General features: G+C 39.1%; 1 protein-coding gene across 4 annotated transcripts in view; it reads left to right on the top strand.

Annotated features, from left to right (window-relative positions):
• Nucleotides 1-13,881, top strand: part of AKAP9 (A-kinase anchoring protein 9) — a 166,543-nt gene that overhangs the window by 68,243 nt on the left and 84,419 nt on the right. For all 4 annotated transcript variants that reach the window (XM_070369878.1, XM_070369877.1, XM_070369876.1 and 1 more), the window contains exons 15-16: nucleotides 6,199-6,295; nucleotides 7,282-7,374. In XM_070369878.1, coding sequence (XP_070225979.1) covers nucleotides 6,199-6,295; nucleotides 7,282-7,374 — 190 coding nt within the window. The remainder of the gene's footprint in view (nucleotides 1-6,198; nucleotides 6,296-7,281; nucleotides 7,375-13,881) is intronic.

The following is a 13,881-nucleotide window of genomic DNA, read 5'->3' as shown; positions in this document are numbered from 1 at the left end:
GCACTCTGCTTCTGCTGCTTTCATTCAGCCTCTGTATATAGGCTTTGGAATTATTTATCCCACATTGGCACAGCCTTACAAAGCTTGCGTTTTATTTGAAGTCATTGGTTCCCAAACTTTATGATGCATCGAAAACATTGGAGGTTTTTGAAATTTAATACTATTTTTCGACTACGTAAAATTGCAGATTACTGGATTTTACATTTGAAGCATGAGTAGATTCAATAGCTTTGACATAGACTCTGATCATTTGTATTTATAACAAGATAATTATGATGCAGGCAGTCCATAGATTGACACTTGGATACTATTACTTTAGATTCTTTGATATGAAAGAAAATAGGTGGATAACAAGAACTCATAACCATTTAACGTATTTCAAGTAGCCTTCCTTTAATTAGTGATGTTTTCTCTCTGAAGCATGAAGAAAAGGAAGAGCTCTGGAAGAGTAGATCTACTTCGCTGTTCCTACGCTTGGGCTTTTGCAAGCTTATTGTGCTCTTCAGAGTTTCTGAAATGCACAATCAAAATATATTAACAGTACCTTTCAACCAAAACCATTAGTTTTCTCTCAGACCCCACCAGTGAGGTTTATTGACGGCCATATTTTCCCCTATGAACATGTAATTAAAGTTATTTCTTGTGAAATATCACTACATATTTGGAAACAGCTGTAGCGCTTTTTGAATAAAGAGTATATTGTTCTTCTAATATAGACTTGAAATAGTTTATGAAAAATAATTGTCATTCATTTAACAAATATTTGGTAATGTTATGCTTGAAGCCTCTTAGAGCAATAGTATGGAGTTGAAACAGCCAAACCTGTATTTGACTCCCAGTTGGACCCTTGAGCCGCCATTTGATCTTAGGCAGATATTTAAGCAAGTTTAGGTAATATGTGCTGTCCTCAGTCGCATCCAACCTTTTGTGACCCCACGGACTGCAGCCCACCAAGGCTCTTCTGTCCATGGGATTCTCCAAGAAGAATATTGGAATGGTTGCCATTTCCTTCTGCAGGGCATCTTCCCAACTCAGGAATTGAACTCACATCTTCTGCATTGGCAGGTGGATTCTTTACCACTGAGCCACCTCTTTAAAACCAATGTTTCAAAACCCATAATATTGAGGGTAAAAACTACCTTAAGACCATAAGGGTTAAAAGAAACCACGACTGGAAAGTCAGTACAGTCACTCAGTCGTGTCCGACTCTTTGCAACCCCATGGACTGCAGCCCACCAGGCTTCCCTGTCCATCACAGACTGCCAGAGCTTGCTCAAACTCATGTTGGTGATGCCATCCAGTCATCTCATCCTCTGTCATCCCCTTCTCCTCCTGCCTTCAATCTTTCCCAGCATTAGGGTCTTTTTCAAGGAGACAGTTCTTCCCATCAGGTGGGCAAAGTATTGGAGCTTCAGCTTTAGCATCAGTCCTTCCAATGAATATTCAGGACTGATTTCCTTTAGGTCTAACTGATTTGATCTCCTTGCAGTCCAAGGGACTCTCAAGAGTCTTCTCCAACACCACAGTTCAAAAGCATCAATTCTTTGGTGCTCAGCTTTCTTTATAGTCCAGCTCTCACATTCATACGTGACTACTGGAAAATCCATAATTTTGACTAGATGTACTTTTGTTGGCAGAGTAATGTCTCTGCTTTTTAATATGCTGTCTGGGTTGGTCATAGCTTTTCTTCCAAGGAGCAAGTATCTTTTAATTACATGACTGCAGTGATTTTGGAGCCCCAAAATATAAAATATCTCACTGTTTCCATAGTTTCCCCATTTATTTGCCATGAAGTGAAAGAAATAGAGGAAAATAACAGAATGGGAAAGACTAGAGATCTCTTCAAGAAAATTAGAGATACCAGTGGAACATTTCATGCAAAGATGGGCTTGATAAAGGATAAAAATGCTTTGGACCTAACAGAAGCAGAAGATATTAAGAAGAGGTGGCAAGAATATACAGAAGAACTATACAGAAGAGATCTTCACAAACAAGATAATCACGATCGTATGATCACTCACCTACAGCCAGACATCCTGGAATGTGAAGTCCAGTGGGCCTTAGAAAATATCACTATGAACAAAGCTAGTGGAGGTGATGGAATTCCAGTTGAGTTATTTCAAATCCTAAAATATGATGCTGTGAAAGTGCTGCACTCAATAGGCCAGCAAATTTGGAAAACTCAGCAGTGGCCACAGGACTGGAAAAGGTCAGTTTTCATTCCAATCCCAAGAAAGGAAATGCCAAAGAATGCTCAAACTACTGCACAGTTGCACTCATCTCACACGCTAGTAAAGTAATGCTCAAAATTCTCCAAGCCAGGCTTCAGCAGTACGTGAACTGTGAACTTCCAGACGTTCAAGCTGGTTTTAGAAAAGGCAGAGGAACCAGAGATCAAATTGCCAACATCTGCTGGATCATGGAAAAAGCAAGAGAGTTCCAGAAAAACATCTATTTCTGCTTTATTGACTATGCCAAGGCCTTTGCCTGTGTGGATCACAATAAACTGTGGAAAATTCTTCAAGAGATGGGAATACCAGACCACCTGATCTGCGTCTTGAGAAATTTGTATGCAGGTCAGGAAGCAACAGTTAGAACTGGACATGGAACAACAGACTGGTTCCAAATAGGAAAAGGAGTTTGTCAAGGCTGTATATTGTCACCCTGCTTATTTAACTTATATGCAGAGTACATCATGAGAAACGCTGGACTGGAAGAAACACAAGCTGGAATCAAGATTGCCGGGAGAAATGTCAATAACCTCAGATATGCAGATGACACCACCCTGATGGCAGAAAGTGAAGAGGAACTAAACAGCCTCTTGATGAAAGTGAAAGAGGAGAGTGAAAAAGTTGGCTTAAAGCTCAACATTCAGAAAACGAAGATCATGGCATCTGGTCCCATCACTTCATGGGAAATAGATGGGGAAACATTGGAAAAAGTGTCAGACTTGAATTTTTTGGGCTCCAAAATCACTGCAGACGGTGATTGCAGCCATGAAATTAAAAGATGCTTACTCCTTGGAAGGAAAGTTATGACCAACCTAGATAGCATATTGAAAAGCAGAGACATTACATTGCCTACAAAGGTCCATCTAATCAAGGCTATGGTTTTTCCAGTGGTCATGTGTGGATGTGAGAGTTGGACTGTGAAGAAAGCTGAGTGCCGAAGAATTGACGCGTTTGAACTGTGGTGTTGGGGAAGACTCTTGAGAGTCCCTTGGACTGCAAGGAGACCCAACCAGTCCATTCTAAAGGAGATCAGCCCTGGGTGTTCTTTGGAAGGAATGATGCTAAGGCTGAAACTCCAGTACTTTGGCCACCTCATACGAAGAGTTGACTCATTGGAAAAGACTCTGATGCTGGGAGGGATTGAGGGCAGGAGGAGAAGGGGACGACAGAGGATGAGATGTCTGGATGGCATCACCGACTTGATGGACATGAGTTTGAGTGAACTCTGGGAGTTGGTGATGGACAGGGAGGCCTGGTGTGCTGCAGTTCATGGGGTCACAAAGACTTGGACACGACTGAGCGACTGAACCGAACTGAACTGGTGGAACCGGATGCCATTATGTTAGTTTTCTGAATGTTGAGCTTTAACCCAACTTTTTCACTCTCTTCTTTCACCTTCATCAAGAGGCTCTTTAGTTGCTCTTTACTTTCTGCCATAAGGGTTGTGTCATCTGAGGTTATTGATATTTCCCAGCAATCTTGATTCCAACTTGTGCTTCATCCAGCCCAGCATTTCACATGACGGACTCTGCATATAAGTTAAATAAGCAGAGTGACAATATACAGCCTTGACATACTCCTTTCCCTATTTGGAACCAGTCCGTTGTTCCATGTCCAGTTCTAACTGTTGCTTCTTGACCTGCATGCAGGTTCCTCAGAAGTCAGGTCAGGTGGTCTGTATTCCTCTCTCTTGAAGAATTTTCTGCCATTTGTTGTGATCTACAGAGTCAAAGTCTTTGGCGTAATCAGTAAAGCAGAAGTAGATGTTTTTCTGAAACTCTCTTGCTTTTTTCATGATCCAACGGATGTTGGCAATTGGATCTGTGGTTCCTCTGCCTTTTCTAAATCCAGCTTGAACATCTGGAAGTTCTCGGTTCATATAGTGTTGAAGCCTGTCTTGGAGAATTTTGAGCATTACTTTGCTAGCGTGTGAGATGAGTGCAATTGTGCAGTAGTTTGAACATTCTTTGGCATTGCCTTTCTTTGGGATTGGAATGAAAACATCCTTTTCCAGTCCTGTGACTGCAAAGAGAATTGGCTAAATGTTGTGGAGAAAACTTTAGATGTTTGTAAAGTGACCCTTTACCTCAAGGGGCTTCCTTGGTAGCTCAGATAGTAAAGAATCTGCCTGCAATGCAGAGACCCGAGTTTGTTTCCTGGGTCAGGAAGATCTGGAGAAGGGATAGGCTACCCACTCTAGCATTCTTGGGCTTCCCTCATGGCTCAGCTTGTAAAGAATCCGCCTGCAGAGTGGAAGACCTGGGTTCAATCCCTGGGTTGGGAAGATCCCCTGCAGAAGGGAACGGCTACCCTCTCCAATATTCTGACCTGGAGAATTCCATGAACTGTATAGTCCCTGTGGTCAGAAAGAGTCAGACACAACTGAGCAACTGACACTTCACTTCACTTACCTCAAGGGACTTCAGTCCAATCATTGAAATAATATTTATTCATAGAAAATAATTTCTTTAGTGATTGGGGAATATAACATGATGAGACAGCCAAAGTGCTGGAATTTAAAGCCATGAATGTGTGGCATTTTTCAGTGCCCATCGCTGCACATTTCTGTAATGATGCTTTTTGCAGTGGCTCCAGGGGAAATGGAAATAAAGGGATGACTGTGAGATATTGGGATGGAAGGAATCTTTGGAGCAAAACAGAGGAAAGATGACCTGTATTGTTTGAGCTAGAGAATATGAAGGCTTATGATGTATTAATATATGTAAAGAAATCATGCAGGTGGAAGGTTAGGACCTTAATTATAAGATAGAAACAGTGAATTTGATTTCAGCTAGTCTATTTTTTTGAATTTGGGATAAACATTTTCAAAGGCTGTAAAGCTACGAAATTAAGTCATTGTGAACTCGGCAGCATTTTTTTTTTTTTTTTTTTTTTGAGTCTCTGTAGCTGGATGAATAATCTGGGGGATCTTTCATGGGCTGTGAAAATGAGAAATGAAGCAAAGGATCAGAACAGTGTTTGCACGAAGCTGTGAGGAAACAGATGAAATAATAAAAAAGATAAATGAACCAGGAAAGGGCAGAGAATAAAGACAAGAAACATAAGTTTTTATGATAATTTAACATGAATATAGAAGATGTATAGGGAGTTCACAACAGAGGAAACTTTTATGGCCAGTAACACAAAGAATGCTACTTCTTCGTACATTCCTATTTGAAAAAATGTATAATCTCAAAAATAAAGACATACATCTTCTAAGAAAGTTTTAAGGTCGTTGAGACTCTCTGTTGTTGAAGTTTTGAGAAAATACTTAAATTGTATGATTATGGAATTAAATTAATGTAACTTTTTCAAATATGGCATGTTAAAATTTTAAAAATTAAAATTATAAGATTTTATCATGTAGAAACATCTATAGATGTATGCAGAGATACATTTATGAGATCTCTATTTTAGCATTATTTGTTGTAGTGAACATTTAGAAGTGACCCAATACAATACAGAATAAAGACGTGAATACCAAAAGATACATGAATATATGAAAAACTAAAAATTTCAGAAGTAGTTATGAATAAAATTAAGAATGTTTCTCACTGTCACTACGCCCCTATTCCACTGGAGGTAATCACTGTTACTTTTTATATGTATTCTTCCAGAATTTTTTCACTCTGCATGTGTGTGTAAATTTTTAATAAAAATGAGATTTTGTAAACTTTGCTTCCTCAATAATAGTATAGGTAACTTTTAAAAAATATCTATACTTATAAACAGCTCCATGTCATACATTTGTAGTAGACTTATAAAATGGCATAAAACTCAGGGATAATCTGTTAAATATTTATGTAATTCTGCTGCTTTACTTTTAAGTGAAAAAAGTAGTCAAAAATAATGAGTTATGTTACAAAACCCCACTGCCCCAACACACATTTTATGCATGCTGTAGATTTACTAACAGTAAAATTCACACACGACACTAATCCCTTCATCCTCTTTTGTTTATATTTAGCTTCTTCGTTGATTCAGTGGTAATTACTGAGTCTGATGTACAGAAAGCAACATACCCAGCAAGTTGTCTAGAACAGAACATTGATGGCGCTGCAGAGGTATTTTTAAACTGTTATGTACACTAATTGTATTTTGTTACTATCATTTTTATGTATGTGATTTAATTACTCAATAAATAGTTGCTGAGAATTAAGTATAGTAAAAATGAAAATAAAGATCCAGAAGAATATATAAGTGAAGAAATTTGATATACTGGAATGGGTTTCCATTGCCTCCTCCAGGGGATCTTCCCAACCCAGGGATTGAACCCGAGTCTCCTGCGTTGGCAGACGGGTTTTTTACCATTAGTGCCACTTTGGAAGCCTGATGTACTTTCATAGCATAGGAAAAACACAAAAAAGTTAAAATTGAGAGGTTTTTTTTCCCCCTAAATATATTCTAATTTAAAATTTGTCTTGTTTTATATAACATGGGCTATATAGCAAGTAATTTCAGTGCCCTGAACTTTACAAGAAATTAGTTTCAAAAAAGAGAAACAGCTTTTCTTCCTACCATGAGAAGTTGAACTAGACTATCTCTAGACTATTCTTTAGGAATTCCCAGAATTCAATACGCTAGGGCTAGGACATTGGATAAGGCTTTTTTCAGCACAGGCCATACAGTATAGAAAAAGTCCCTCATCTTTTCCAGTATATCTGATCTAGTCAAACCACCTTTTGCCTCTCCTCAACACTGTGTATATTCCCAATTTGTGGCCACTTTTCCCAAACATAACTGTAAAACCCTGGGCTTCATTCAGTAAATTTTTAGTTCTTAAGTAATATCTTTTCTTCCCCCACTCTAGAACTGTACATTAGTAATTGTAAGCATGCTTCTCAGTTTGCATTTTAAACTTCACAAGAGTAAGTACAATTAATTTAGTAGAATTATTCACTAGAACTATTGCTTTTAATAGAGCAGCAATTTATTTACTTATTAAAGCTTTTAAGAAATTTTCTAAAGAATAGAAATCTTTTGAGAAGTTTAAAAATAAGTGTTGTATAATTAATATAAATAAATATGTCATATTTGCTTTTTAATTTAGTATTCTGGTGAATTTGGAGTGGAAAAGGAAACAAATATGGTTAAGTTGCTGGAAAAACAGTACCAAGAACGATTAGAAGAAGAAGTAGCTAAGGTAAGTTTATAGTTTATTTGAAAGATAATTTTGTTGCCTGTATTCTCTTTGAGCCTTCAAAAAAAGATAGATTTTATTGATGATAAAGCACTGGTTTTTGTTGTAAATTTTACATGTAGCTCCTTTAAGTTGTCAGATACTGTAACTATCCACAGTTGCCTTAGAATGGAATGTTCTGTGAATTTTTCTATGAGAAAAGCATTCGTCTCTTGATGTAGAATAGCAGTTAGAAACTTGTCGGAGTTATAAATTTATTACCTTGTGAGTAGTACCATAGGAAGGAGTTTGGCCTTCCTTAAAGGTGGAGGATGTGATAGGAAATGAGAAAGGAAGTGCTTGGTCTTTTATATTAAAACAGTTTTGCCTGCCTCCTCCCAGAGCAGTAGTACATGTGTGCATGCTCAGTCACTCAGTGGTGTCTAACTCTTTGCGACCCATGGACTGTGGCCTGCCAGTCTCCTCTGTCCATGGAATTTTCCAGGCAGGAATACTGAAGTGGGTTGCCATTTCCTCCTCCAGGAGATCTCCCGACCCAGGGATCAAACTCACATCTCTGTGTCTCCTCTATTACCAGGCGTATTCTTTACCACTCAGCCATCTGCAAAGTCTGTTTCCTGAAATATAGGGATTATTTAGGGATTGATGGAAGCCTGTACCCAATTTCATTCCTTCATCCTTCTCCTGAGGGAGAAAGGCTGCTGTAGTCCATAGGAAAGAGAGCCTTGGGCTTTGTGGGAATCTTGGTGGAGAGAATTTTCACCTGCAGGCAGAATGTATAACCGAAGACAATCACTCTCCTGCTTACCACAAAGTGATGGATTCTGGAAAAACTTGGCTCAGAAACGCATCTGGACCCCAGAAGGGAGATCAAATGTGGTCTCCTGTAAGTGTGGGGTTCTTCCTCTGAGAGCCCAAGGGGAACTGAACAGGTAGACTGTGGCTTTACTGAGCTTGACCTGGGGGATGCATGGAGTCCAAGGGGCCACAAGGCTTCCTCCAGGTGCCTCTTTAGGGGGCTTGCAGCCTGCTTGCTTCTGCACCACTGATCTAGCAGGTGGAAACTGTGTCACCTTTCCCTGCTTAGGGAACCGCTGAACTTAGGGTACTGGATCCAAGTCCAAAGTAACCAACAAATAAAAAACAGAAGTGACTGTGATGTTTATGACTGTAGATGCTCTTAGCTGCTATGCTCAGAACTATTCTTGTAAACTCCTGAATACCATGTGTACTACCTACTATACCATTATGATTCCATTTCTTTGTCTCTGAAGTCTCTTAAAATGCATATTCCTGTTTGGGTTCTTATTTTGGAATAGTTGGATTCTGAGTTTGTCTTGCTTGTTTTTTATAGTTTTTAAACTGTTCTAGTGTAACAGTCCTACTGGAGTATATGCGTTTTAGTGAAGGAGGGATAGAATTTACAGGAAATGCATGAAGAATTAGATTAAACATAAATTAGATGAGGCGGTCAATACTCAAGGAAATATGTGGGCCATAAGGACCTACTCACTTCCATATTTGAATTGAATAATTTTGTTCAAAGCGAACAGTGAGGCACCAGGACTCCTCCTCTGGCAGTCCAGTGGTTAAGACTTCTTCCAGTGCAGGGGCTTCAGGTTCAATCCCTGGTCATGGAGCTTATATCTCACATGCCTTGTGGCCAAAAAAAAAAAACAGAAACAACAATGTAACAAATTCAATAAAGATTTAAAATGGTCAAAAAAACCTTAAAAAAAAAAAAAAGTGAAGCACCATCACTTTTATACAGTTCTCACTATCTGGTTCTTTTAGAGAATTGCAAGGTTTTCTCTTTTACTTACCTCTTACATAAATTTCTCAAGTGAAGTGTTTGTAGCAGGGCATCCTAGTATAGCAGTTAATAATATGAGGTTTGGGATAGGATTAGATTTGCAGTCTTAGGAAAGTTACTTAACCAGTCAGTCTCAGTTCCCTCTATGTTAAAAGAGGAGAATAATAGAAGTAATAGTAATTCTTGTGAAGGTTCAATGAGCTAATACATACAAGGCACCTATTTTGTGTTATATTGTTCAGTTGCTCAATAGTGCCTGACTCTGCCACCACATGGACTGCAGCACACCAGGCTTTCCTGTCCTTCACCATCTCCTGGAGCTTGCTCAAACTCATGTCCATTGAGTCCGAGATGCCATCCAACCATCTCATCCTTTGCTGTTCCCTTTCCTCCTACCTTCAATCTTTCCCAGCATCAGGGTCTTTTCCAATGAGTCAGCTCTTTGCATCAGGTGGCCAAAGTATTGGAGCTTCAGCCTCAGCATCAGTCCTTCCAATGATTATTCAGGATTGATTTCCTTTAGGGTTGACTGGTTTGATCTCCTTGCAGTCCAACAGACTCTGAAGAGTCTTCTCCAACTCCAGCAATTCAAAAACAGCAATTCTTTGGTGCTCAGCCTTCTTTATGGTCCAACTTTCACATCCATACATGACTACTGGAAAAACCGTAGCTTCAACTATATATATGGACCTTTGTTAGCAAGTAACGTCTCTGCTTTTTAATATGCTGTCTTGGTTTGTCATAGTTTTTCTTCCAAGGAGCAAGCGTCTTTTAATTTCATGGCTGCAGTCACCATCTGCAGTGATTTTGGAGCCCAAGAAAATAAAGTCTGTCACTTTTTCCATTGTTTTCCCATGTATTTGCCATGAAGGGATGGGACTGGATGCCGTAAGACACCTAGAAGATAATAAAGACTCATAAATGACATCTTTTGAAGTAGTCTCACTACTGTGATAATGATGATGATATAAATATGTTTTGTGAAGCATCATTCATCAAGCTTATAGCAGATTACTAGAGTACAGGTCAATAAAGACCATTCCAGAGGCAGCCAAGGTATTGAATTGGCCACAAAGTCTATTCATTTTTCCCATAACATGTTGCAGAAAATCCCAAATGAACTTTTTGGCCAACCCAATACTGTGATCCAAGAAACAACACATCATGGCCCAGGTTGATCCTAGAATAGTTTATGAAAAATGAAAGTTGCTCAGTGGTGTCCTGTACTTGGGACCCAATGACCTGTAGCCTGCCAGGCTCCTCTGTCTGTGGAATTCTCCAGGCAAGAATACTGGAGTGGGTAACCATTCTCTTCTCCAGGGGATCTTCCTGACCCAGGGAGCAAACCCACGTCTTCTGCATTGCAGGCAGATTCTGTACTATGTGAGCCACCAGTGAAGCCCCAGAATAGGACATACTGTTTATATTAGTCACCAGAACAGATGGGTTATGCTCAACCCTATAAGAAGTTAGAAAAATATTGAGAAACATTGTTTTAAAAGCACAGAGTATAAAGAAGAAAGCAGTAGAGGTAGTGATTGCTAACATAGATAACATTAGATTCACCCTGTGATTTGGGTATGTACTATTGAAAAATAGACATTCATTAACAGTTCATTTCACTGCCAAGCAGTGTTCTGAGTGCAGGGTATAGCAGAAGAAAAATAGATGAAATCATTGCTCCTGTAGACCTTACATCTGTTGTTATTGTGTGGTCGCTAAGTCATGTCCAACTCTTGTGTCCCCATGGACTCTAGCCCGCTAGACTTCTCTATCCCCCGTAAGAATACTGGAGTGGGTTGCCATTTCCTTCTCTGGGACATCTTCCCAACCCAGGGATAGAACCCACGAGTTCTGTACTAATTCTTTCCTAATGAGCCACCTGTGAAGCCCTGACCTTTTATCTAGTTGGTGCAAATAGACAATGTACGAGAGTAATAGATACTATGAAGAGAAAAATGAACCAAGGTAATAAGACTAGAAGATTCCATGGGGAGTGAGGTGCTTTTGTTTTATATAGGGTAATCACAGAAGACCTCATTTTTGAACTGTCATGAGGGGAGAGTCCAGATGTCACTGGGAGAGTAAATCATGAAGATAACAGATTGATCCTTTTAAGAAAGTAGGATGCAAAAGAGAAAGTCAGCAGTTTTCCAGTGGATGTCTCCAAGAGGTGTCCACGGAGAATTGGCAAGAGTTTGGGAGCCACCTACCCAACTGCCAGCATTGCCGAGTTGGAGGATGGTTTCATTCAGTCCTGTGACTTTTGTATTCATGGGTTCCATTTGGAGAAATATTGTGAAACCCTGGTACAGATTTATATCCTCAGCAGATGTAACTGGATACAGGAAGAGGAAATACAGGGAAAGAGGGGAAGGACTTTCCCTTCAAGGGAAGATAGTACTGCAGGTAATTTGATCTAAGCACCTGGAAGAATGGAGTTACTTAGGTGTTAGATGTAGGATGAAAACAAATACAAAGGAGTAGTTTCTGAAGGGGAGTGGGTAACTTAATATTCAAATTTTGATCCATTAAATGAAAAACAGTCATTAAATATGTAAATATAAGGGATGAGAAAATGATTGGATGTATAAATCTAGAGTTCAGGAAGTAAGATAAAACTTGACATGGAAATATGGTAGTATCTAGAGTTGTGTTTTTCAAACTGTGGTGTTATAACTTCTTTTTAAGGCATGAAATTAAATTTGGTTTGGTACAGGATTTTTATATTAATGGAAACATTCAGTTATATAAAACAGACACACAAGAACTTGGGTCACAGTATAAAATGTTTTATTTTTGTTGTATGTGTATGTTTACCATGGTTACAGTAAGAAATATTGAAAACTCTTAATCTAGTGAGTGTAAATGGAGAAGGGGTCTGGAAACTGAGCCCAGAGGGGGCCACTGTTTGAGGGCAGAGAAGTGAGGAGGAACAAAGGAAATGAAGAAGTGGTGCATTATATGTGGACATGACCAAAGATTGCATCAGAGAAGCCAGTGATGACAATTTATTGAGAATGTATTAAACTTTGTCAGGTGTTTCTGATAAAGTCTTGAAAGGTTGGAACTGCAAATTAACCCTTGGATTTTACAGTGTGCAATCATCGGTGACTTTCACAAGAACACATTTGATGGAATGGTAGAGACAAACTGATTAGATTTGATTTGAGAGAGAGTGAAGGAGAAGAATGAAGAAATGAATTATTCTGAGTTGTTTTTAAAAAGGAGAGAAGTACAGTGCTAACTAAAGAGTGATGTAGGGAACCGAGTGGTAGATTGTTGTTGCTGTTTTGTTTTTGTTTAAGATGAAAGATACCACATCCTGTTTCTATGCTGATAGAAGCGATTGAGGAGAGAAGGGGAAAAAAATAGCTGATTTAAAGAGAGAGTGGAATAGTTGCTGGAGCAGTGTCCTTGAGTAGATGAGAAGAGTTGCAGATCTCCTGAAAAGCTGCCATTAGGTTGAAGCATGGTATTTCTAATTCATTGAAACAGGAAGGAAGGTAAGAATATTTGACTCATGATTCAGGTATGTTTTCAGATGAAGTATGTGGAGACTGTGGAAGTTCTTTTCTGATTACTTCTGTTTTTCTCAGTAAAGTAAAAAGCGAACTCAGCACCTGAGAATGAGAAAGGAAGAGATGATGTTGGAGCTTTAAGGAGAAAGCAAAGGGCTAAGAGAAGGAATAAGAAATGGAAACGACAAGGGAAATTGGGTAGAATCGCCCATATTACTAAGGGCTCATTTCAAGGATAGTGGTTATGATGTTAAAGTAAGACCAGTCAGCTTGTTTTTTCATTTTTCTCCTCAGTTAAGTTCAGCTGCACAGACACAGACTAGGCAGAGTTAATTGTAAACACAGGTGGAATTTGGTTAGATGGTATGGTGGTGAATAGAAAGGAGAGAATTACAAGGTAGTTAGTCTAGGCTTGGTTTTTATGTTTGGTTGGTTGGTTGGTTTTTTAGTTTCCAAAACACATGGTTCTTTTAATTATTTGTTATCCATTTCTATTCTAAATATGTATACAAAAGAAAGTGATCTTTATAATGACCAATTTTTAAAAAATTTCATTTGTGACCTAACATCTCATCACATTTTTGTTTGAGCACTGAAGAACTGATGCTTTTGAAAACTGGTGTTGGAGGAGACTCTTGAGAGTCCCTGGTACTGCATGGAGATCAAACCAGTCAATCCTAAAGGAATCAGTCCTGAATCTTCATTGGAAGGACTGACACTGAAGCTGAAGCTCCAATACTTTGGCCACCTGATGCAAGAAGCTGACTCATTCTAAAAGACCCTGATGCTGAGAAGGATTGAAGGCAAAAGGAGAAGAGGGCGGCAGAGGATGAGATGGTCAGAAAACGTCACCAACTGAGTGAACGTGAATTTGAGCAAATGCCAAGAGATAGTGGAGGATAGAGGAGCCTGGCATTCTGTAGTCCATGGAGTCGAAAAGAGTCAGACATGACTTAGTGCCTGAACAATAGTTGGTTCTCAGAGGCTTAGACTTCTCAGAGCCAAGGCTGCTGGTCACAATTTCTAGGTACCTATGGTGGGTGGAACTAAAATAAGCAGGAATTAAGGATCATAGTTGAAGTGGAAAGTGAAATAGATTAGATTGAATTGTATCATCATTTTACCAATGATGCCAAAAGGTCAGCTTCTTTGCCCACCACTAATAAATCTCAGGGA

The sequence above is a fragment of the Bos mutus genome, chromosome 4 (assembly GCF_027580195.1).
Source record: "Bos mutus isolate GX-2022 chromosome 4, NWIPB_WYAK_1.1, whole genome shotgun sequence".
Lineage (NCBI taxonomy): Eukaryota > Metazoa > Chordata > Mammalia > Artiodactyla > Bovidae > Bos > Bos mutus.
Note: the sequence above shows the minus strand (reverse complement) of the source record. Positions and strands in the feature narration are given on the sequence as shown.